Source organism: Aquarana catesbeiana, linkage group LG03 (assembly GCF_042186555.1).
Source record: "Aquarana catesbeiana isolate 2022-GZ linkage group LG03, ASM4218655v1, whole genome shotgun sequence".
Lineage (NCBI taxonomy): Eukaryota > Metazoa > Chordata > Amphibia > Anura > Ranidae > Aquarana > Aquarana catesbeiana.
In genome coordinates this window covers 627,944,932-627,971,001 of record NC_133326.1, presented here as the reverse complement: position 1 = coordinate 627,971,001, position 26,070 = coordinate 627,944,932, and the positions used below count along the sequence as shown (strand labels likewise).

General features: G+C 40.2%; 1 protein-coding gene across 1 annotated transcript; it reads left to right on the top strand.

The window, feature by feature from the left end:
• The first annotated feature begins 1,145 nt into the window (after nt 1–1,145).
• Nucleotides 1,146–24,547, top strand: TGFBR3L (transforming growth factor beta receptor 3 like). Its single transcript, XM_073622428.1, has 8 exons — nt 1,146–2,147; nt 13,691–13,809; nt 14,823–14,963; nt 15,133–15,438; nt 18,002–18,140; nt 18,230–18,262; nt 19,834–19,944; nt 23,369–24,547. Exons 1-8 carry the CDS (start codon nt 2,102–2,104, stop codon nt 23,398–23,400), a joined length of 927 nt encoding a protein of 308 aa, XP_073478529.1. The 5' UTR covers nt 1,146–2,101; the 3' UTR covers nt 23,401–24,547.
• Nucleotides 24,548–26,070: the final 1,523 nt, after the last annotated feature.

Here is a 26,070-nt window from a genome sequence, read left to right as displayed (position 1 = left end):
ACGTGTGAAAGTTTTCCCAAGTACCTTTCAGGGTTTAACTTTATCATCTTGCAGAGTATACACTGTATATATATATGGTGGCAAGGTGGCTCTCCTGAGCAGAATCGCATACCTGTACGTGATCCTGCACTTTCGGGTCTGGGGCACGCACATGCGCCACCAGCGACCTGCTCCCAGTGTGATTGGACAATCGGGACGGAAGCAAAATGGTGGTCTGCCTTTGTAAACAGGGCAGATCGACGTTCTGTCAGTAGGGAAGATAGTGATCCTGTGTTTCTGCAAAGCAGGAACACAAATCTCTGCCTTCCCATAGTACAAGCGCCTCCCTGGTGAAAATTCTCTTGCAATGTGCAACTTCCCTTGCAAAGAGAACCGCCTTTAGTAAAGCAAGCCCCAAGTGTATGAAAAAATGTTAAAGCCATCCATACACTAATAGATTTTTGTTTTTAGAACATTTGTTCAATTTTCTAATTGTTAGAATTAGAACAAGGCATTAAGGGACCTGTTGAGTATATCTGGTAAGTAGGAAAAAACTGTATATCAACATGGATTAGTAAGGGGTGGGAGGGATGGTCAAAAATTAGGTTTATCCCCCTTTAAAGGGAACCTGTACATAAAAAACTATGGGGGTTGTCAATACTGAAATGACTAGTTGCCTGGCTGCCTCTGGCTTTTGAGTGACCCAGAACAAGAATACAACACAGTAATTCAGAGTATCTGATCTGCATACTTCAAATCAGCATTTTCTTGGTGCACATTTTCTTACAGGAATATACTCACCTGAATAGAATTTGCGCATTCTTCCCAATGGGGCCTGACCTAGAGCAACTACTCCAGCTAATACCCTGCCCATGCCACATACTGTGCATCAAGGTGAGCTGTATTATGTGTCATCCTATTGGAAGTCCAATGATGGGGTTCTCTCATGAGCCAGAAGAGGACAACTCCATCTGTTGGGGCATGACAGGTGACCGGTGATCTTGGGAGGTATCAGTAGTTCCCCCCACCCGGAACAAGGTTCGGCGTGGGACCTGGAAGGGGAATTTTGTTGAGTATATCTGGCTTTACAAGGTAAGGAGGAAAAACTGGATATCTACATGGATTAGGTGGGGGTGGGAGAAAGGGATGGTCAAAAATTAGGTTTATCCCAGAGTGGGTCTTAAAAGAGGACATGCACTGAGATAGCTATCGGAGTTGTTATTATTATTAGTTGTCTGGCTGTCTCTGGCTTTTGAGTGATCCAGAACAAGAATGCAACAAAGTATGTCGGAACATCTGATCTTCATATTTCAGATCAGCATTTTCAGAGTGAGATCAGCAATGTCCAACTCCACATTTCCTTGAGTGCACAGTTTGTTACAGGAATATACTCTCCTGAATTGATCTGCTCATTCCACTTGATGGGGCTGACTTAGAACACACTATTCCAGCTAATACTCTAGCTATGCCACATACTGATCATCAAGGTGAGCTGGATTACTTGTCGTCCACCCATATGATCATCTTACATACGCCGCGTCAGCTTGTATACGTTTTGTTGTGTCTGATCTACTCTGTCAGGACAAGGCTGCTTGCTCTTGTGTTGATGGAAATGGAAGAAGAGGTTGAAGGACAGGACACAGGTAGTGGGGTGATGTCTGGACGATGGGAGGTGCACAATTTCTGTACAGTGGATCTAAAGGTGAAATCTGAACTGTTTGGTTATTGAATTTAGACAACCTACTGCTTTGTTCTACAGCTCCGCTCCATCAGGTAAAAATCATTTATTGTAGTCTGCTTGCTTGTCTGTAGGCTCTGTGTATGTCAAGCTGTTCTCTGATTTCATGGCTTCTGATTGACTTTATCCGACTATTTCATTGACTCCTGTCCACTCTTCAGCTGATGACAGGTGAACTCTAGAGCAAACATATTGAATCTCGTAATTTCAAAATCAATGATTAGTCTAAAGTAAAATATTTTATCATTTTAATTTCAAATGTGATATCTGATGGGGGAAGCTTGCTCCCTTTTCGTTAAACTGATATTCCTTCATTTTTAAAAGGACTCTTTTTCTGTTATCTTACAGATTCGTCTGTATGAGTTCTGTTCAAGTGCAAACGGAATGCAGCTACTGATTCTCATCACCCTTTGTTTGCGAATGGTGCAAGGTACACAGTACTGAATTCTCTGCCTTTTTTGTATTATCTATTTTTCCTGTTCTGGAAGTTAATGTAAACAATAAGTTAAAGTGATACTAAAGTCTAATAAAAAAAAAAGGTAATTCGTACCCGCTTTGTGCAATGATATTGCACAGAAAGCATGCTGTTCTGCCGGGTGCTAATAAGGCAACTGCTTTCAAGCCAGGCTGTGTGCATCCATAGACACACACAGCCCTTGTAAGCCACACCCCCACTTCCTGCTCACAACAAATTAACAGCAGCAGAAGCCTATGGCTCCCACTGCCCTAAGGCCAGGTTCACACATGTGAGACCGTGGGTTCCTTCCTGGGTTTACAATGCGTTCCTGTACACCGGTTCAGGTGCGATTCAGGTCCGTATTTTTGCCTGAATTCACACCTGAACCGGACCCAAAGACGCACCGGACCCTTTTTCAGTCCAGACCTCGGCTGCCCCAGACATGTGTGAACCGGCTACATTGAGAGCCGGTCACACTTGCCTGTTGTGGATTGGATGCGGGGAAACCCACACCCAATTCTCATATGTGTGAACACGACCTAAATGTCTCCAGTGAGACCAGGAAGTGACAGGAGTGCTGCAGCTGAGACAGCGCTGGATTGGTGTCATGAGGCAGGTAAGTGTTTAGGAATGGGGGATTAGGAAACATAATAGAAATCACATTTTCTTGATATTCCTTGAGAATAGGAATGCTACATTATGAACATGTGTGATTATACATACAGCAGTACTGCTTGCATTGAACTTATGAATCTGTGTGTTACAACAAACTATATAGCATCTATTTATTTAAATACAGGTACAAATACAGAACTAGTACATGAATATGGCTCATATGACAGACTATTTTGCACACCTCCTACGTGGTTTCATAGCCAAAGATAGTAAAAAAAAAAAAAAAAAAAAAGCTTTAGCTTTTGATAGCATATAATTTATGCTTGGCTCTCTGGTTTTCTTTTTTCATCCCCTGCAATACAATCTCACTGTAAAATGACAAGCATTGTACCATGGATATTGAAGAGAAGAGATGGTTGAACGTAAAGAATGACAGGTTGAGTAAAGGAGGAAAGAAGTAAAGGAGGAAAGAGTTAGATATTTAGATAGTGACCCCGCACCCCAATTCCTGTCCCCCGCCGGCTTTTCTGCGCCAATATTGCTCTAGGGTCTCCCATCAGGGGCTCCAGATCTTTTTGAACTTTTGTATTTTATCATTTAAAATTGCAGTCATACGTTCATAAAGCATTATCCAGGAGAGTTTTATGTTTGAGCTGTTTGAACGGCACCACCGTTTTTAATTAATTAATTTTTTTCTTGAATTAGTTTTAATTAGATGGAATAGATTTTAATTTGTTGTATTGTTTTTATGCAGCTTTCTTTAATTAAGTTAGATATATATGTTTTATTTTTTTTTTGTAATTCAGTTTAACAGTCAAAAACAGATGACAGTTTATACAAGAAAAACAGAAACGTGTAACAGAAAGGGTTAGATGTTATATCAGCAGTGTCAAATATCGATTCCCTCGGTTGTGCACTCTGTAGAATACATGTACGAGTGAGGCTGTATGATGGAGCTGTCCGTGTGCTAAACAGGGGAGGCTTTCAGACTGTTATCTTAATAACCCACTTAGGCTAGTATAGCTACCAGAGCCATACAGTGAGAAACACATTCACAGCTGTCTGGAAGGGTTGCCTCCCGAGTACTAGCTGAGCCCAGCCATGGGACACAACAACGGGTGATGTAAAATAGGATATTCATATTATCTGACTAGACCAGCCCATGACTGGGAGCAATTTGGGGAAGGGAGGACTAGGGGAGAGAGGAAGGACGGGGCGGATAGGACACCCCGGATCGGGGGAGGGGGGGTAAAGTGAGGGGTAGGTAAGAAGGTAGAGGGGTGAAGAGGCGGGGTAGAAAAGTAGATGGAGACGGTGCCCCCCGACTAGGGAGTAAGCCGAGCCCCAGGGATTAATCAGGCTATGTAACCTCTCGGAGGTATGCTTCAGTGTAGATGTAATGTTGCCATGGTCGCCATGTCTCCCGGAAGGCCTCCTCCCTACCGTACAAGGTGGCAGTGAGATCCTCCATGTTTCTTAGTTCATTCACCTTGAACTAAACCACTGGGATTTCGTTGGTGGAGTCTCTGATCTCCAACACAAATGGATGCATGCCTTGGCGGCGTTTAATAACTGGATGGTAAGGGAGGCTTTGTATTTCTTGATGGGTCGCTTAGAGAGGTGCAGCAAGCAAGCCCTGGGATCCCCCTCCAGAGTGCCGTTAGTCAGGTGCTTGATCGTGCGTGCCACCTCCAGCCAGTAGGGTTTGATTTTGGGGCAGTCCCAAAAGATGTGGAGCATCGTTCCCTCTTCCACACCACAACGCCAGCAAAGACTGGGGACTTTGGAAACAGTGCAGAGTAGTAGGCACTCTATACCATCTGGTCATCATTTTATAGCATGTCTCTTGGGCTCTGGTGGCTATGGATGACTTCTGGGCAAAGTATAGGCTCTTCTCCCTCTGTGAGTCATTGAATTGGACTCCTAAATCCGGATATATATGTTTTTTTATTAATTTTGTTTTCTTTAATTAGTTTTAATTAGTTAGCATCATTTTTCCTTGTCAAAAGAAGTTTGAGTATACAATGTTATAAAGATACATAAAGTAAGTTTACAAGGATCTATAAAGTAAGCTCATTGTTTTACAGTAGGGTTTATATAGGTAAATATCATGAAATTTCAAATATTAAACATTGGGTTCACGTAAACCTAAATTAAAGATATATATATCATTTCCTTAGTTACTTTTGTGGGTATTTAAATGATTTATACCTATTATACATATTGTTTACAAGTAGAGTGTATATAGGTCAAATAAATTCTGATAATGAGCTTTAATCGTAAGGTGGAGAAAAGGAAAGAGAAAGAAGAAAAAGGGTTGAAAGGTAGAGGTATGGTCCACAAGGTTGTCCCGCTCGTCAGTTTATTATTCTTTTTAGTTCTCTTTGAAGCCTTAGAATGGGTGTCTCTGTAAGTCATTTAATCTGTTACCATGGCAACAGGACAGAGTCATTGAAGTTTGACAGGAACTGTTGTTTTATCCAAGGATGCCAAAGTTTTTCAAATTTTGGAATTTGATTTTGATCGATGGCTACCATCTTAGCATGGGACATTGTATTATTCATTCTGTGAATTGTTTCTGCTAGTACCAATGTAGGAGATTTCCATGCCTTGGCCACTGTTTGTTTTGCAGCCGTTATTAGTTGGATCATAAGTTTGAATTGAGAGAATGTTAACCATTCCGGTTTTAGATTAAGTAAAGTTAAATATGGATCTGGTTGTATTATTTTTTTAAATATTTTAGATGCAATCACGAAGACTTCCTTCCAGAAGGTTTGGATTACTGGGCACGTCCACCATATGTGTAAATATGTGCCTATTTCTGGGCATCCTCGAAAACAAAGAGCTGAGGTATTAGGTGAATATTTTGCCACTCTAGCGGGTACAAGGTACACCAGCGAGTTAGGACTTTATAATTTGTCTCCAGTGCTAAGATGTTGGGTGAAGATGACTTAGATGTGAGCCATATGTTAGACCAGTCCGTGTCTTCTAAAGTTCGTCCCAGGTCCTCCTCCCACCTCTGAACGTAAGAGGGTCTATTAAGATTTGCTACTCCATATAATTGATTATAAAGTGATGAAATTGTACCTTTAGCAAATGGATCTTTTGTACAGATTGATTCAAAAATGGATAATTGGGATAATGGTGTATCCCCCTTTAGGAATGGTGTATAGAAATTTTTGATTTGGAGATATCTAAATATCTCAGAGTTTGGTAGATCATATTTTTCTCTAAGTGATGGGAATGAAAGGAATGATTTAGATGCTATGAAGTCATTTAGTGTCTGAATGCCTGATGTTGTCCAAGCTTTAAAAGAGTTTGGGTAGATCCATGCCGGATAAAAGGCCGGATTTCTGATAAAAGAGAGGAGAGGATTGTGTGGAGATTGTAACTGATATTTGGATTTTAGTTTATCCCAGAGAGATAAGAAGTGTTTAGTTATGGGATTATGAATTTTAAAGCGGTCTTTAGGATCAAGCCATAATAAATTTGATATTAATAGAGGGTCATTTTCTGAAGCCTCTATAAATACCCATAACGGGATTTCCTGTTTTGCATGGTATTTGGACAGACTGGCCAAATGTGCTGCTCTGTAGTAGTTAGTAAAATGAGGGTATCCCAGGCCTCCTTTATTTTTGGGAAGATGTAGTGTGTGTATAGGTATACGTGGTTTAGAAGAGCCCCATATAAACGAAGTTGCTCTTTTTTGTACTATTCTCAAAAAATAGGAAGGAATTGGAATAGGGAGGACTCTGAATAGATAAAGCAATTTGGGTAGAATAGTCATTTTGATTGCATTAATCTTCCCTATCCAGGATAAAGGAAGTTGCGACCATTGTTTTATTAGATTTGTGATCTGTCTTAATACAGGAGGATAATTGGTTGAGAATAAGTCAGAATGAGATGCTGTTAAATGAATTCCAAGATATGGGATTGATTTTTCTGCCCATGTGAATGGGAGTGCAGCCCTAGCCGGGATCAATTCCATGTTTGTGAGTGAAATATTAAGCACTAGGCATTTCTTAGGATTAATCATAAGGCCAGATAGGGCTGCAAATCCATCAAGAGCTGGTATTAAGTTAGGACCAGAGACCTGTGGTGATGATAGAAAAAGTAATATATCGTCTGCAAATATACATAATTTGTGTGTAATACCTCCTACTTCAATGCCAGTTATAGTTTGGTTTGTTCTGATGTATTGGGCCATGGGTTCGAGTATAAGGGCAAATAATAAGGGAGATAATGGGCAACCCTGTTGGGTACCTCTTTCGATATTGAAGGCTTCAGATTTGTATCCAGCATATTTTATATAGGCTTTGGGTTTATTATATAATGCTTTGATCCATGTTAAAAAGTGGGGTCCAAAACCCCATTTTTGTAATGAATATTGCATATATTGCCAGGATACTGTGTCAAATGCCCTCTTAATATCGAGAGATAGAAAACATAAAGGGATTTTCCGTTTTTTAGCAATATGTGCCAATAACACTGCCCTGCGTATATTATCGCCTGCCTGTCTATTTGGCATGAAGCCTACTTGATCTCTATGTATTAATTTTCCTATAATGCTATCGAGGCGTTTTGCTATTATTTTTGCTAATAATTTAATATCGAGGTTTAACAGAGAGATAGGCCGATAATTCACACAGGAAGTATCATCAGAAAGGGGTTTTGGGATCATACAAACAATTGCCATTAATGTTTCTTGCCGAAAAGAATGTCCATCTAGAAGTTTGTTAAAAGTTTCAGTGAGAATGGGAGAGAGTATTTCTGAGAATGTTTTATAGTATAAAGCTGAGTAGCCGTCTGGGCCTGGTCTTTTGTTAAGTTTTAGGTCTTTTATGGCGTTAGCAACTTCATCTATAGTTATAGGCTCATCCAAACTGCTTTTTTGATTCTGAGATAACTCAGGTAAGGTTATTTTTGAGAAGAAGGATTCAGCCTCTGTAGGATTAAATTCATTGTTTGTCTTGTATAAAGTTGCGAGATGTGAGTGAAATTTATGGACTATTTTAACTGGATTACAAGTGTAAACATTTTTTGATAATTTCAAGCGTATTGGTTTGAAAGATTTGTTAGTTGAATTTAATGCCCGAGCCAAATATGTACCTGGTTTGTTTGTATTCATGTAGAAATTGTGTTTGGAGCGTTTGAGGGATTTATCAACTGACTCAGTGAGAAATAGATCGTATTCCAATCTAGATTTTTCCAGATGAGATTTTGTACTCTGAGATGGATTATCTTGAAATGATATGTAGGCTGCATTAAAATTGAGTTCTAGTTTTTTTGCTAGATTTTTGCGTTCCCGTTTAAATAGTGCCATTTGTCTTTGTATTGTACCACGCAAGACAGGCTTATGAGCTTCCCACAGTGTTATTGGGGAGATGTCTGTTGTATTATTAATTGATATGTATTCCTTTAAAGCTTGTTCAATGGCCATCTGATGTAGTAGGTGTTTGAGCATTATGTCCGGTAAGTACCACGTTGGGTCATGCGCTTTTGGTATGGCTGAGGCTATAGTAGTGTATACTGCATTATGGTCAGACCACGGAATCGGAATTATATCTGATGCAATAATTTCTGGTATCATTCCTATTGTTAGAAAAATATGATCTATTCTGGTGAAGGTTTGATGAGGGTGCGAGAAATAAGTGAATTTCTTTTTCATTGGGTTACTTTCTCTCCACGAATCTACCAGATTGTATTTGGAAAGAAGTTGAGAAAAAGGTAATCTAGAGGTTATTTTGGATGGTGTAAAAGGTGATTTATCTAGAAATGGGAGGAGGACCTGGTTCGAATCCCCGCACATTATCACTGTTCCTATTTTGTGTGTATTAATCACTTGTAATATATGTGAGAGGAATGGTGTAGGTTGTTTGTTAGGAGCGTAGTAGGAAATCACCGTGATTGCTGTATCCATTATATAACCCATGAGTATCAGGTATCTACCTTCTGGGTCTTTAATTTCTGATGATAAGGTGAATGGTGTGGATCGGTGAAATGCAATTAGAGTTCCCCTTTGCTTGGTACAGGCAGAAGCCGTGTAAATTTGTTGATAAAAAGGAGAAATATATTTTGGAGTAGAATCTTTGGTGAAGTGTGTTTCTTGGAGGCATACTATGTGAGCCTTCTTGTTATGGAAAGTACGGAAGGCTTTGGTCCTTTTTTGAGGGACATTTATTCCCTGAACATTCAGGGAAAGTATATTCAGTGGTGCCATGGCAATAGATCAAATAGTTTTGACTTACTTTTTGTTATGCAGAGCTGACTGCGCAGATCAACCTGTGTGGACTGAAGAGATGAATAGATAGAAAAGAAACCAGTGAATTCTGGAGTAAAGAGTAAACAAAAAACATATGAGATTAGATGATACATTGTATAAATTATTTTTTGCAAGTAATCACAATTTACCCGTGAAAGAGAATAAATATCTCTCTCAGGGGAATAAGTGCCTTCGTCACACTCCCACATAATATGGTTGGGAGAATGAGGAGGGCTAATGGGGGTACATGGATCTTCCGCTTACAGGAGAGAAGTGCTATGTCAAAAGACATCAAAATGATGTTTCATTAATTGGAGTGCAGAATATAGTTTTTGTTGAAATTATTTATTCCAGGGTGGTTGTATATGGTTAGTCTTGCCCTAGGCTAAATAATTCAGTTAGAAAGGTACTGTTAATAACTTTGGTATTGATGAAGATAGTTTGAGTTATTTTGGGATTTTAACCCTTTTAGAGTAAACAATTACATATTTTATTCATATGTAACTGTTTAGATATGTTAACTCATAAAATTGAGGTTGTATTGCTTTAGATTAGAATAAACAAAAACATAATTCTAGGAACTAGTTAGGTAATAATATATTTGTTTTAAGAAAAGAAAGAAAAAGCTTCCATTACTTCTGGATTATTGAACATATTTGTCCTAAAAAGTAATAAATCTATTGTTATTACCTGATAATATATAACTGAACAAGAATTTCCTTATTTCACTTATACATTCTAAGGCTATATGAATCAGAAGTAATAAGAAATATAACTGGAATGTAACATGATCCCACACAGTGTGTGACTATCAGAATGCAGTTACATTCAGTTATAAATACAGGTTTTTTTATAGAGAACCATCTCTTAGTATAATAAATGAAGAGATATCAGGAATTAGGATGTCAGTCCATTGAATCTTCTTGGTCCATGGATGATGTGGCATAACGGCCTCTTTTGTGAGAATGATGATTCCCATTTTGTTCTGAAATTTTCTGGGTGCTGCCTGAAGGTGAAGATGATGCCATTCTTCTGCGTGTGGGAGAGTTGCTGCTTGTGGGTTCTGTCAGATTTAATTTTAAAAGGGTTTGTTGTAGTTCATCTGCTGATCTGCTTCTGTAAATTGTACCTTGGTAGTTAAATCTGACTGAAAAGGGGAAGCCCCATTGATACATAATGTTGTGGCGTTGCAGTTCCATTAGTTGGGGTTTCATGGATCGTCTCTTAGTAATAGTAAGTTGGGATAGGTCAGCAAAAATTTGATAATTGTGTCCTTGAAAATTAAGTTCCTTTTTTTCTCTTGCAGCAATTAGAATTTGTTCTTTCGTTCTGTAATAATGAAATTTTGTGATTATATCACGTGGGGGTCCATCTTTCTTTTTGGCTGTGAGGGCTCTGTGTACTCTGTCCAGTTCTAAACGTTCAATAGGGATATCTGGCTTTAGTTCTTGTAATAGAGCAGTAATAGTAGATTGCAGGTCTGTCACAGTTTCAGGTATTCCCCTTATGCGCAAGTTTGAACGTCTGGCTCTATTTTCGTAATCTTCGAGCTTAGTTTGAAGTATTAAATTCTCTTTTTTTAATTGTTCCAATTCTGTTATATTTTCTTGGGTTGTAATTTCAATTTCATCCATTTTTATTTCTAAGGCTGCAGTGCGGTTTCCCAGCTCTCTTATTTCTTTGGTTAGGCTTTTTGTTATTTGGTCTGAGGTTTGTTTTAAAGCCTTATGAAGCATCTTTTCAAATTGTAATAATATTGCTGAGGATGCTGAGGAGGCTTGTGGAGAAGTTTGTGAGAGGATTTGTTCTGTATCTGACTCAAATGGAAAGTCTTGCTGTGACATTTTCTGTCTGTGAGAGCGCCCTGATGCTGTATCTTGTGAGGTGACTGGAGCTGCTTCAGCTGCAGTGAGTGCCTGTGAGCTCTTTGTGAGGTGATTTTTATTTCTGCCACGGTTTCCTCCCAGTACCATATTTCCTGCCCAAACTTTCACAGTTTGTTCCCTGGGGCAAAAAGGTTCAAATGGATACCTTTTGAGCCTGCAGGCTCCGCTTTGTTCTCTTCTCTCCTCAGCGGTGTGGAGCTCTAACAATGCATGTCTGCTCCGCTAGGCTCCGCCTCCTGCCCCATCAGTTAGCATCATTTTTAATTAGTCTTCTTTATTTAGGTTGGATTTATTACAATTTTTAATTAGGTTTCCTTACATTAGTTTTAATTAGTTGTAATAGCTTTTAATTCGTTTTAATAGTTTCAGTTAATTTCCTTTTTTAATTAGATTGTTTATTTATTTATTTATTTTTTCAAAATATATGAAAAAAATATGGTTACAGCATGCAATAGAGCAGTACATGGACGGGGTGTATGCTTAAAAAAAAATAAAAAATATTGAACAACTTTATTGTTTTTTATTTATTTAACCTTATGCCACAGTAAGAATGCTATTAAAGCAGTAAAAAGAGTAAATTGGCCCCAGCAGCTTGACACCAAATGACTAAAGACAGAAATTGCATACCATTGGAAGCAGTAATCTCAGTGTAGTATGTGTCATCATTCCAGTCTTTTGTTTTCAACAGAGTAATAGGATAGGAATATTCTAACGGGAGAAGGCGGAAAGTCAGTCTAGGGAGATTTGGTGAGTTTTAAAATTGAGGAAAGGGGCAGGGATAGGGCAGGAAGGTCAGTATTAGGGGTAGGTTTGAAGGGGTGTGCTGGCGATACCACCTGGTGTCAGGTTCTTAGAACCTGATTCTTGAAACCTATTGGCTATGAAAGAATAATGAGAGAAATATAGGATATCATCTCACTGACCAGATGAACACAAAGTGCCAAGATTTTTCTTCCATTTGAGCAAAAAGGAATTTGTAAAAGATTTAGGTGGCCATATGAGGAGTTAAGGAGACTGAGTGACAGGGGTGACCAGACTCAGACTACAATTACTCTAATGGTGTGAGTTGCATCTTGTTTTAGGGTAGCAGAGAGAAATTGGAGGAGTTGCTGAAGTCACCGGCTGTCTTTTGAAAGGTATACAATTGACCTAATGTCTACTGGGGTTTTGAGCTTTACACCATGGAGGAAGTCTAAAAAGCTGGCCATACAGTGATGGAAATTCCCTTGCTGGACAGGCTAAATTTTGTTCAGTGTGTGGCCGTCCACTGTTTGTGTTTATTATTTCTACACTCTGGAGAGGTGGGTTGCCATATGGTATTTAAGAGAGTTAAGAAAAGCTATCCCCACATGTGTTTTATGTAAGCTAAGGTAAGGAGTTTGCCGGCTATTCTTGTATGGGACCATATACATTTAATAAATTCTCAGTGTACCAATTTCAAGAAAGACCTCTGTATCAATATCACAAGGGTTTGCATAGTATCCATTTTAAAAATTGCTTTTCCCCCAAACCAAATATACAGTAGGGGAAATACGTATTTGATCCCCTGCAGATTTTGTAAGTTTGCCCACTTGCAAAGAAATGAAGGGTCTATAATTTTTTATCATAGGTGTATTTTAGATGATAGAGACAGCGTATCAACCAAAAATACAGAAAAAACACATAAAACAAATGCTATAAGTTAAGTATTTGATCCCCAAGCAAAACATGACTTAGTACTTGGTGGAGAAACCCTTGTTGGCAAGCACCGAGGTAAGACGTTTCTTGTAGTTGGTGACCAGGTTTGCACACATCTCAGGAGGGATTTTGGTCCACTTTTTTTTTTTTTTTACAGATCTTCTCTAAATCCTTAAGGTTTCTTGGCTGTCGCTTGGCAACTCGAAGTTTCAGCTCCCTCCATAAATTTTCAATGGGATTAAGGTCTGGAGACTGGCTAGGCCACTCCGTGACCTTAATTTGCTTCTTCTTTAGCCACTCCTTTGTTGGCTTGGCAGTATATTTTGGGTCATTGTCATGCTGGAAGACCCATCTTCAGTGCTCTGGTTGAGGGAAGAAGGTTCTCATCCAATATTTTAGAATACATGGCCCCATCCATTGGTCCCTCAATGCGGCAAAGTCGGCCTGTACCTTTAGCAGAGAAACAGCCCTAAAGCATCATGTTTCCACCTTAGTGGTTCCACCATATTCTCACACAAAATTAATCGACTCTCAAATGAAGAAACTTACTTTTATTATCCCCCTCCCTTCCCCCCCCCTTCTACGTTCTTCCTTGTTTTTTTTTTTTTTCTTTGTTTTTTTGTGTTTTTGTCTTTTCCCCCATACGATATATTTTTTTTCCCCCACCTTTTTTGTGTGATATGCTTTATACCCTTACAGGAGTTAAGGATGGGGATTAGTAAACCACGGACTACAATCTTGTTAGTATTATTAGGATATGATTTGGCTATTCATTTTAGGGGCCCAACAATCTGAGTAGTCCATTGTATCATTCTATTTTTTATTGGAGACAGGTTCTTGCACTGATCTACTATACCCAATAACATTTTTATTAGTCCATGCCACTTATGGATAAGGGCTCTCGTGGGGTGTCTATACGTTATATGTCATATACTATGTAAGTCTTTATACTGCAGTATGTTTTTCGGATTGCCTTTGGCATATGTATACTATCTATTGTTGTGTAATTTTGTATGGAAATATTTCAATAAATTTAGATTGAAAACAAATGAAGAAACTTTTTGTTTTCTGTTTAGGGCCTCCACCATGGCTCAGATCATTCCACTTAAAAAAATTCCCACAGGCTGTTCCTTCAGAGTCATTCTCCACTACATGTCAAAATGTCCACAACCACACAAGTTCCGCTTTGGGTGGAGTAAGTAGTACTGTAAGAAGGGTCCTTTTTGCATTACCTTTGTAAAATGACCATATACCCACTGTTCTTGGTAAATCAGGCAAATGTCTTCTCGTCTATAGTGACATGATTTGCCCATCAATGACCCACCAAAATCATACGATTCCTTAAAAAAAACAAAAAAAAAAAAACAGACTTGTCTTAGCTGAATAACTGGTTGGATGGATGGATGGATCAGTGCTGAGAGATGTATGGAAGCTACCATTGATGACTTTCTTCTGAAGATGCTGGATGTCTAGCTGTTATTTTAAACCCAACAATGTCGCTGCTTTGTAAGCCACTGGCCCAGATCAAGTATCTGGATAATAAGAGTCAGAGAAAAGTCAGAAGTTTCTATATGAATGCTTGCTCTAACTAAGGGACTCAAGGCAATAAAACCAGAATGACAGTTTCTGTTGCAGCTATAATAGGTAGCAAATTTCCACCAGCCGCCATATTTAAGGGACCCTGTCAGGACATGTTACCCATCACAGCTGAGTCTCCCTTCAGCACTGTTGACCATGAGCCCGTAGCGGAGTTTCTACTGAGCATTAGTAGGACAAGGTGAACAATGCAACATGAACAGAATCAGTTCCATGATGATCATAGGTTCATGTTGCCATTTAAAGAAGTGTAGTGTTCTTGAGAGAGTGAAATTCTGGGTCCACTCATATTTTTAGATATTCCCTCCTTTTCAGACACTAAAAATATCTCAGGATCTAAGCTCTGTGCCTAAACCCCCCCCCCCCTATTACGAGATTGGTTAATTGGATTTTGTAATGCAGATAACTGAAGGTGAAGGGTTAGAAGAGACCCTGGTACAATTGCTCTGCTTGCCCTAATGGCAGTCCTGTCACTAGGTGTGTTCATTCTCGGCAACGTGAATTTCATGTAAAAATTATTAACTGAACTAAATAATTATGATTCTTACAAGAGACAAAATTGTTGGCCTCCATTACAGCATTTCTAATAACATGCTTTTTCACCCCTCCTAGTCACTATGTATGTCCATGGAAGTATCAGGACATAGCCTTGTGGACTCTGCAGCTGTGCAGTTGTTAGTTCGTGGCCCTGACAAGCAGTGTGAACACGGAGGCATATGCAGCATGAAAGTTGGAAGCCAAGTTCAGGCTGAGGTCAGGTGACCTGTATGACCTTTTTTTCTTTCCTATTAGATTAATTACTAAATTATTTTCCTAAAATTGTTTTTATAACATAAAGCAATAAATAAATAACAAACCTTATTTTAGGTCAGTTCACCTTCTTGACCTAGGTCTTTTTAGTTATTTCAACATTTTATTCTAGGTGTCTCTATCTGCTGCTCCGCCGTCGCTTGGACTCTCTTTGACTCTGTGTTCTCTCTCCGCTTCCTCCAATCCATTCAACCAATCCCATATCCCGCTTCTAGTGAATGACTGCCCATACTCAGCTGGTGTGACATTCACACTGGTCACACCCAAGCCTTGCATCAAGACCCCACCCAGAAAGAGCTTCAGTTTCCAGCTTGACCATTTCTACAACAGCTCCATTCAATTTCTGCACTGTAGAGTAGAGCTGTGTCTGCAGGGAACTCAGTGCGACACTAGCACTGGTGTCACAAAACTACCACAGGTATAGTGCCTTGTATTCACCTATTGACCATGTAAGAGTGTACTAGGCCAGTTACTGTGGCTCTTTTTTAATTTTGTCTCAAAATAATTTCTATGAGAACTCCAGTAATATGCAAATGCTTGGTCACATAAAGTGTATTTGTGTAAAAACACCTGTGCTGAAAAAAATATGCTGACCACCCCTGCCTGACTCTCATGCTATTACAATGGCCTAAATACTTCAGGTCTCTGATCTGGAGCAAGTACACAGACATAGTGTTCTGGCTTAAGTGACTTCATGCTTTTCCTTTGTCAGTGCCTCAGAAAGTGTTGAAATCAAAGACAGCCAGTTAATCTGAAAAGGGGACACACTAGCAGCATAGTGGCTGGTGGGTGGAATTAGAGCAGGATTAAGGGTTTTTTTTTTTAAAACAAGCCTCCACTGACCTTGGTAGCTGCAGGCACTGTGGAGTAAATTCATCCTCAAAGCTCACAGCAGAAGCACTAAAGTTGACCAAGTCATTCTAAAAAGGAAAAAATAACAAACATGGTATACTTACCTTCTCTGTGTAACGGTTTTGCACAGAGCACCCCGATACTCTTTTTTTTGGGTCCCCCACCAGTGGTCCTGGCTCCTTCCCCACTGCAGAGTGCCTCCATAGCAAGCCTCTTGCTGTAGGGGCACTCAAGCAGGCTCACTCCTGATTATTTGCAAACAAACCAGCTGGGAATTCCATTGATCTATACCAGACCCCTATCCTAAATGAGAGTCTGGAATAGATATAATGGGGGGACCCCACCTAAATAAAATATGTGGGGTTCTCCTAAAAAAAATATACCAGACCCTTATTCTAGATCAGTGGTTCTCAACTCCAGTCCTCAGGACCCACCAACAGGCCAGATTTGAAGTATTACCTTGGGGAGATGCAGACTAGAATACTGCAATCACTGATCAGCAAATGATATCATCTGTGATGTATTTCCGTTATCTTGCAAACCTGGCCTGTTAGTGGGTCCTGAGGACAGCAGTCGAGAACCACTGTTCTAGATGAAGGTCTGTTATGGATGACAAGGGAAACCCCACGAAAACAATAGTGTGGGGTCACTTCCAAATTCCATACCAGGCCCTTATTTGAGCATGCAGCCTGGCAGGCCAGAAAAGGGGGGACGACAACAAGCGTATACAGTATTGTATCATATCTTACCTCCACCCCCAAAGCAGTTGGAAATGGAAATAGAGTAATTAAAAGGGACTTTTTTCCATAGAAAGGATAGCATACCAAGTGAATAAAATGCAATGGAATTTTTATTGTTACAAAGATTAAAAATGCATGGCTAAAATTTGTTAAAAAAAACATATATATTATTCCATATAAGTTTGACCATAGTAAACACCTATTTTAAGAAATATTGGTATACTATTCTTGCTATGGCACATTTAAAGTCCCCTTGATTACTCTCTTCCCATTTCCAACTGCATTAGAGGTGGCGGTAAGAGCCACTATATTACCAAAAGTATTGGGACGCCTGCCTTTACACGCACATGAACTTTAATGGTATCTCAGTCTTAGTCCGTAAGATTAAAGGATAAACCTATAACAGCTTTAACTCTTCTGGGAAAGCTGTACACAAGGAGTGTGTCTATGGGAATGTTTGACCATTCTTCCAGAAGCGCATTTGCAAGGTCAGGCACTGATGTGGTTGAGAAGGCCTGGCTTGTAGTCTCCACTCTAAATCATCCCAAAGGAGGTTTATGGGGTTAAGGTCAGGACTCTATGCAGGTCAGTCCTGTTCCTCCACCCCAAACTCGCTCATCCATGTCTTTATGGACCTTGTTTGTGCACTGTTGGAACAGGAAGGGGCCATCTCCAAACTGTTTCCCACAAAGTTGGGAGCATGAAATTGTCCAAAATGTCTTGATATGCTAACACCTTATGAGTCCCCTTCACTGGAACTAAGGGGCCAAGCCCAACCCCTGAAAAACAACCCCACACCATAATCCCCCCTCCACCAAATGATTTGGACCAGTGCACAAAGCAAAGACCTTAAAGACATGAATGGACGAGTTTGGAGTGGAGGAACTTGACTGGCATGCACAGAGTCCTGACCTCAACCCGAAAGAACATATTTGGGATGAATTAGAGCAGAGACCGCAACCCAGGCCTTCTCGTCCATATCAGTGCCTGACCTCACAAATGCACTTCTAGAAGAATGGTCAAACATTCCCATAGACACACTCCTAAACCTTGTGGACAGCCTTCCCAGAAGAGTTGAAGCTGTTATAGCTGCAAAGGGTGGACCAACTCAATATTGAACCCTGCGGACTAAGACTGGGATGCCATTAAAGTTCAAAGGCAGGCGTCCCAATACTTTTGGTAATACAGTGTATTGATCCTGATTAAGTTAGTGATGGTGCCATAACAGGAATCTAAAAATCTGAAAGACTATACCCTTTTTTTATTATCTAGCATTATTAATGTGTTATGAATAGAATATGACTGCTAGATGTTGGAGCTGAGAAATTTTATCTCATGTATAAGTACCGCAGCAAATGTATTTCTTTCCTTTAACCACCCTTTGTTCAGTGTCGTATTCCTGGTGTGCCCTGCACCCCCTTCTCTGCTTCACCTTCCTTCTTGAAGCCAGTGTTCCATCGAACTGTGACCCAGCCATTACTGGTTACCATCTCCGCTCCTTCCCGCAATCCTCTCCAGTCCCTACCTGGTGAGCAAACCATAATAATTAATATGGCTCCCCCATAGTAGAACCATTGTGAAAAGCCTTTTTGTGATTTTTTTTTTTTTTTTTTTTAGGTTACAAGAGATCTCCACTTTCTACAGGCAGAGGTGAGCCACGTGACAGTACAGGTTATGTTCAAACAGCTACCATCTTCTCCCTTTCATGATTCTGTGAGGTGGCCATGAACAGATACAATAGAAATATGCTTGCTGTACTTCTCCCTGGAGATGTCATCTGGTGGGCTCAAAGGGGACAAAAGCATAAATACTCAACGGAATTAATTTAACATGACCTATTAGAAAAAATTGCAGAAAAAACATGGATAAACCAAAAAAAAAAGTAAAATAAATAAAGTAAATAAAAATTAGGTAAACCACTGCTTGCAGACATCAGTGTTCTTTTTCTTTGACCAAATATACAACCATTACTGGGTTAGAAATAATACAAAAATGACTTCCAAAGCTATGGATAAACTGTTTGCTTGTACATATCCTCTTTTTTAATGAAATTTAGGCAATAAAAAAAAAGAAATAGAAGCAGTACACAATTGAAGTAGAAACATAAGATATCAATACACAGTGTACAGATATTCCTCCCTAAATGTAGGACATGAAAGGCAATGGCCTTCTAGTATAAAATAAATAAAGCGAAACTTACGGCCTGTACATATCCTAAAGCCGGCCATAGAGGGTTTGAATTTCGGCCGGTTCCTGCTGAACCATGTATGGACAGGCTGAATGTACCCAAGTTGATCAGTCAACTTGGGTACAACCAGCCTGTTGGATTTTACATGCGATTATTGATAGCGGCAGTGTTCTCCCTCCCGTGGAGCCATTATATTCTCCCGACAGGAGGGGGCCATATATATAGGCCATATTCACATGGGCCTCAGCCTGTATAAGAGCTGTGTGTACAGCATGCTTCTGCAAGCCATTTGTACAGCTTTTGGAAAGCTTTGATTATCTTTGTTGAAGACTTTAGAAGCAAATTTAGTTCCAGTTTGAGGATGTTAAACACAAACCTTGCACGTGGGTGCCTGAGCCCATAAGTGTAAATCTCAATAGATTTCCCTTCTATTCCTGTTCTGGTGACTACTCAAAATTTGGGCTTTTCTTCCACTTTTGGGGATAATGGGCACCAGTAAAAACAGAGAGGTTGAGTCTCCACAACGAGGGCACAGACAGCAAAAAAAAAAAACCTGATAGGGTTCTGAAAAAGAGGTTTGAAACTGACTGAAAGCTTTGTAAATGCTTGCTGTACACACCACACGGCATTTACAATTTTGAGGCCAAAGTAGACAGACTACTTTGCTCTGTCCTCCATCTAGTTTCCTTTCTTCCAAAGACCGAATGAACCCATTCTTTTTGATACTGTAATGTAGTCATGCTGTATTTTTAACGAAGTGCGGTAGCAAGGTTTACATTGCCCTGTGCTGGCAGTACATAGATTCCGACACCAGCTCTTTCACATAAAGCAGTGGTCTGACTCTTCAGTGCTCCCACATTTCCCCTCTGAACACTACTCCAATTAAAAGGGGCTGCTCAGGGAGGGGGGAGTACTATTGAATGGGAAGTTTACTGCACTACAGTAATAAACAATGAGGGTTCAGTTGAGCTTTAACAAAGACATGATGAGCCATAAGTATAAGGACACTCTGCTGTTTTGTGTGCCTTTACAGAATACTCAGTGCAGGAAGTCGGAGTTGTTGCAGTGATTGGAGTTACTCTCTGTTCCTTCTTTCTTGGGATGATGCTGACAATCGGACTTTGGTGCATTCACAAAAAGACTGGTGAGTCATAATGGTCCTCATGCATCATCATGTATGTATATGTATGTACTGGTACTTTTTTTTTTTGTTGCAGTTTTGGATTGAGTAGAAAAGGGTTAAAACCCATCAGGGTATTTATTTATTTATTTTTGCATTCTGTGCACCATTGAGGAAGTTTTCCTTACTACAACCCCTGGCAAAAATGATGGAATCATCAGTCCCTGAGGATGTTCCTTCAGTTGTTTATTGTTGTAGAAAAAAAGCAGATCACAGACATGGCCAAAAACTAAAGGCATTTCAAATGGCAACTTTCTGGCTTTAAGAAACACTAAAAGAAATCAAGAAAAATAATTGTGGTGGCCAGTAACAGTTAGATTTATAGAACAAGCACAGGGAATAAATTATGGAATCACTCAATTCTGAGGAAAAATTATGGAATCACCCTGTAAATTTTCATTACAAACACTAACACCTGCATCAGATTAAATCTGCTTGTTAGTATGTAGGTAAAAAGGAGTGATCACACCTTGGAGAGCTGTTGCAACAAGTGGACTGACATGAAGCATGGCTCCAACACCAGAGATGTCAATTGAAAAAAAGGAGAGGATTATCAAACACCTTAAAGAGGGTAAATCATCACGCAGTGTTGCACAAGATGTTGGTTGTTCACAGTCGGCTGTGTCTAAAACATGGACCAAATACAAACAACATGGGAAGGTGGTTAAAGGCAAGCATACTGGTAGACCAAGGAAGACATCAAAGCGTCAAGACAGAAAACTTAAAGCAATATGCCTTGAAAACAGAAAATGTACAAGAAAACAAATGAGGAACAAATGGGAGGAAACTGGAGTCAACATCTGTGACCGAACTGTAAGAAACCGCCTAAAGGAAATGGGATTTACATACAGAAAAGCTAAAAGAAAGCCATCTCTAACACCTAAACACAAAAAAACAAGGTTACAATGGGCTAAGGAAAGGCAATCGTGGACTGTGGATGATTGGATGAAAGTCATATTCAGTGATGAATCTTGAATCTGCATTGGGCAAGGTGATGATGCTGGAACATTTGCTTGGTGCCGTTCCAATGAGATTTATGCAGACGACTGTCTGAAGAAAACATGCAAATTTCCACAGTCAATTATGATATGGGGCTGCATGTCAGGTAAAGGCACTGGGGAGATGGCTGTCATTAAATCTTCAATAAATGCACAGGTTTACATTGAAATTTTGGACACTTTTCTTATCCCATCTATTGAAAGGATGTTTGGGGATGATGAAATCATTTATCAAGATGATAATGCATCTTGCCCTAGAGCAAAAACTGTGAAAAAATTCCTTGAAGAAAGACACATAAGGTCAATGTCATGGCCTGCAAACAGTCCGGATCTCAGTCCAATTGAAAATCTGTGGTGAAAGTTAAAAAAAAATGGTCCATGACAAGGCTCCAACCTGCAAAGATGATTTGGCAACAGCAATCAGAGAAGTCTGGAGCCAGATTGATGAAGAGTACTGTTTATCACTCATTAAGTCAATGCCTCAGAGACTGCAAGCAGTTATAAAAGCCAGAGGTGGTGCAACAAAGTACTAGTGATGTGTTGGAGTGTTATTTTGTTTGTTTTTCATGATACCATAATTTTTTCCTCAGAATTGAGTGCTTCCTAAATTTATTCCCTGTGCTTGTTCTAAAAATCTAACTGTTACTGGCCAACACAATTATTTTTCTTGATTTCTTTTAGTGTTTCTTAAAGCCAGAAAGTTACCATTTGAAATGCCTTTAGTTTTTGGCCATGTCTGTGATCTGCTTTTTTTCCACAACAATAACTGAAGGAACATCCTCAGGGACTGGTGATTCCATCATTTTTGCCAGGGGTTGTACTTGTCCCAAAGATGCAATGGGAAGTTGAAGAGATTTCTCAAATTGAGAGAAACTACCCTCTTAATTAGTTGTCCCCAATGGAAGATTTCCCCCCACCTCTTGTTCTGGAGACAGCTCTAAAATGTTGGATTTCTCCCCACTTTCTGTTTTGATGACAGTCCTCACCAGAACAAATATTAGAGGGTAAATATCTCCAATAGGGACAAATACAGCAAGATAAACTTGACAGAGGGTCTAATATTTTCCCATTTTATCCAAAACTAAAATGAAACCGTTTGCCTAGGGATACATTTTAACTATAGACATAAGTCAGTGCTCACCAGACTTCGCATGAATAATAATGCCCTTTTCCACCAAAAAAAACCATGCTTGGGGATAATGCCCAATTTATAACACAACTATGTTTCCAGGTACGTCAAATTTGCATGTGTATGGTGCCAACTGTTTGCTTATTTTAAGAAAAGAACAGACTTTTTTTCTTCAATAAATTCAGTTTACTTAAACTTGCTAATTGCTTACTATGAGTTTGACCCCTTATGCTGATGTCACAACTGGGATTCCTCTTCTGGATCTTGAGAGAACCAACCCCACCACTGCACAGCTTATATAAAAAGTGTCCGTATCACACAAGTGTGACATGGGCATCTGAAGAAGGACCCCGCTTCCTGTAAATAGAAGAGAAGAGACTGCAGATTTAGGTGAGTAAAAAGGGCATCAATGGTCAGCGATTAGTTAGAGCGGGGTAGGGGAAAGATAGGGGGAGCCTGGAGATAAACTTTAAAGCCCCCACCATCTATGTCCCATGCAAGAGATTTCTCTTCACCTTTTGTCCTGTAGACACCACAGGAAATGAGAGTAAATCTCTCCAAAGAGAGGTAAATCTCCAGTTGTTACTGTAACAAGAATCCCCATTGGAAGATCCCCCCCTCTTCCTTTTCTGGTGACAATTCGAATTTTTGGATTTGCCCTCACCTTCAGTCCCAGTGATAATGGTCACCAGAGCAAAGTGATTTAGACACCGGACAAAGGACTACACTGGGTATAAAAAGAAGAGAAGGCTCGGGACTGATGTGTCATGTGACCGTTGCTTTATTCAAGTAAAAAGGGCATTTTTTTTAAATCTAGTGTCTATTTTTTTTTTTTAGAGGGGATGGGTTAAAATTATGCCAGCGATGGGATACATTCTTGACATGGGCAGAAATCAAGGCTTCATCAACAAATTGGTCCTAGGATATATGGGGCCCCACAGGGCAATGGGACCAGCCTGAAGACCATCATGGGTAGTTGGAGGTACCTGTCTGTACTTCAGCACTGTCCCCTTAGACTCCATTAGAAATTCACTTTAGGATTGCTATGATATGTCCTTGGGGTAGTCTAAGGAGAACTGTCTGTAGCATACTGTTTCTACAGCAAAATAAAGCATTACTACAGACAACATACAAATAATTTAGTTTTATACACGAAGGACAAAATTCTAATGATAATTTTCTTGAAAGTTAAGGTGTCTCCTGTATGCCATGTGTCCCACAGGCTCTGTTTATATGACAATGACTTTTTTTTTTTCTACAGTTCCCACCTCTCAAGGGACGCAGAGCTCCTGAGGACTTCAAGGTTTCTGACATACAAACACAAGAGGAAACAATGTAACTGACTGGGTCCATAATGTTGTTCATTAGATGATAGTCACAAATAAAATCTATATTCAGTTTTTTTTATTTGTTGTGAATTATATACCTGGGTTATTGGAAAGCCACGAATGGCACTGCAACACCCCGCAGTAGGACAATTCTGCTGATGTTTGCTGCAGTAACACATTAAAACATGTTTTAACGCATGTTGCTGCAACACATAGGTGTGAATGCAAAACTAATTTATGAACCTCTAATGCTATTCAGCAAACACTGCAACTGTGCTAAATTCAGAATGCCCACTGATTTACCTTAAAGTGGATGTAAACCTGATTCATGAAATTTGACATATGCACATATATCTGTAGTGTTTTCTTATCTTTTTCCAAAGTTCTAAGTCCCGTGTCTTTCTGCTGCTTCGTTCCTCTGTTATTAGCATGATAACTTCTGACAAGTTCTCCGACACTGGAGATAAAAGCAGCTGAAAATTTGTGTCGGGGAGGTTGCTATAAATAGATTAGCAGAAAGCTTGTCATGTCACAGAACAGGTTTGCATGTTTCTTTCTTCCTCTGCCTATATGGAGGAGGGGTGTGTGCGCCTTTCTTCCAATCATCTGTCACACAGTGTATGCCAAGAATCCACTCCCCCTCCTGAAAGGGGAAGTAAAACTTCAAACACGATATTCACTTTCTAAAGAACATATAAAGCTGGAGACAGCAGATATACGTGTAAAACGTATGTAGGGAGATTTGTTTTATCCCTGTGTATCATCTGAGGCTGTTCACTTTTCTGGGTATAGGAGAGGGTTTACATCCACTTTAATCTACTTCAGCCAGATTCCAGAGAGAGCCCCACTTGCTCAAGATGTGCTTGTTTTGTCATGTCTAGGTTATATAATATTTTTCTTCTCTTTATTTGTCATATCCTCAAATTCAAACTTCCAAGGCAGTTCTAACTTTGGTAGTGAGGAAATATGCTTATATTTTGATGCATCAGTTTTTCAGAAATTGAACAGTAGGAAGCCTGCAGTGGGCTGTTTGGGAACAACTCTGTATTACAAATAAGGGGTTCTCAGATGACCAAGGGAGAGGGGTGGGCTGGTGCACCACAGTTTGGCCTGGATGGAAGATTAAAAAAAACCCCACAAATTCTGTGTATAAATGGGATTTTGTTAGGTGTCATTAAATTGTTGCCCAAATCCACAACTGTCTGAGCAATCTCCAATAAAGTTTCTTGTGGATACCAGAGGTGTGCGACCCTCCTTCTCAAACGCTATAGAATTGTATTGTTCTCATAATAATTTTAAGCAGATTTCCAGGGCACCCCCTTACCTTCCTTTACATCACAGTGCACCCCCCCCTTGTGCTGCTTCCGGGAAGAAGCTGGAAAGCAGAACGTGCAGGGTCTCGAGGAGGACTGGAGTCAGCTGCCAGAGTCTTCTGCATGCTGAGACCAGGGGAGGTGGAGACTAGGGGGTGCTATGACTGCACAGAGTGGCACAGGAACTGCAGAGGGAGTTCTGTCCCCCTCTCTGCTGCTGAGACAAGGTGGGGCAGAGACTAGGGGGGATGCCGCAGCTGCAGGAGAGGTGCGAGGGACACATAAAATGGCCTGGTAGGCCAGATTTAGCTTGTGGGCCATGTGTTTGACACATGTGATCCAAGTGATGGATGGTTTAAAGTTATCTGTATGAGTACAGTGGATATAAGAAGTCTACACACCCCTGTTAAAATGTCAGGTTTCTGTGATGTAAAAAAAAAAAAATGAGACAAAGGTAAATAATTTCAGAACTTTGCCCACCTTTAATGTGACCTATAAACTGCACAACTCAATTGAAAAACAAAAACAAACTGAAACCTTTTTGGGGGGGGGGGGGAGACAGGGTGGCTGGGCTCACTCCGTCATGCTGTTGGGGATGCCCAGCATCCCTAGGGTATACAGGTGGAGACTGAACTCCCATCCACTTTTACTAGAAGAAAATGCCCCAGTGTTTGCCGAGCAAGGCTGACATCCTCTTGTTCCAATGCCGGACCTTTTTCTGAGGTTTTGTCAGTGGAGACCGAAGTCCCATGCACTACTACAGGAATTCCATCTTCTGTTAGTTGAGGGCAGAGGCCAGCAGCACTCTGCCCTGTTGCAAGCTCTTCTGCTGGGTTGCTGTCCGTGGAGACCGCAGTCCCATCCACCGATATCAGCTCAAGCTGCAGTTGTGAGGTGAGGTGTCAATTGCATTCTCTCCCTGGAGTTCCTGTGGAGTTGATTGTTGTGGGCAGAGGTCAACAGTGCCATACTCTGAAGCTAGCTCTTCTGCTGAAGGCTTACCGGGTTGTTCCTCCTCAGCAGGGAAGTTTATTAAATCCCATGTCTCTGGAACTGGTGTCTGAGGATAGAAGTTCACCATCTCCTGTCCGTAGAACGAAGAAGATAGTACTGGTGCTAGGCAGAGCTCAGTGATGTTTGGCCCTGATGCCAGCTCTTCAGCTGCAGGCTCACTAGGTTGTTCCTCAGCAGAAAAGTCTATTAAATCCCCAGTTTATGGAACTGGTGTCTGGGGATAGGAGGTTCACCATCTTCTGACCGTGGACAGAGGTTAGCAGAGCTCTGCCCTGTTGTCAGCACTTCAGCTTTGGGGATGGCTATCT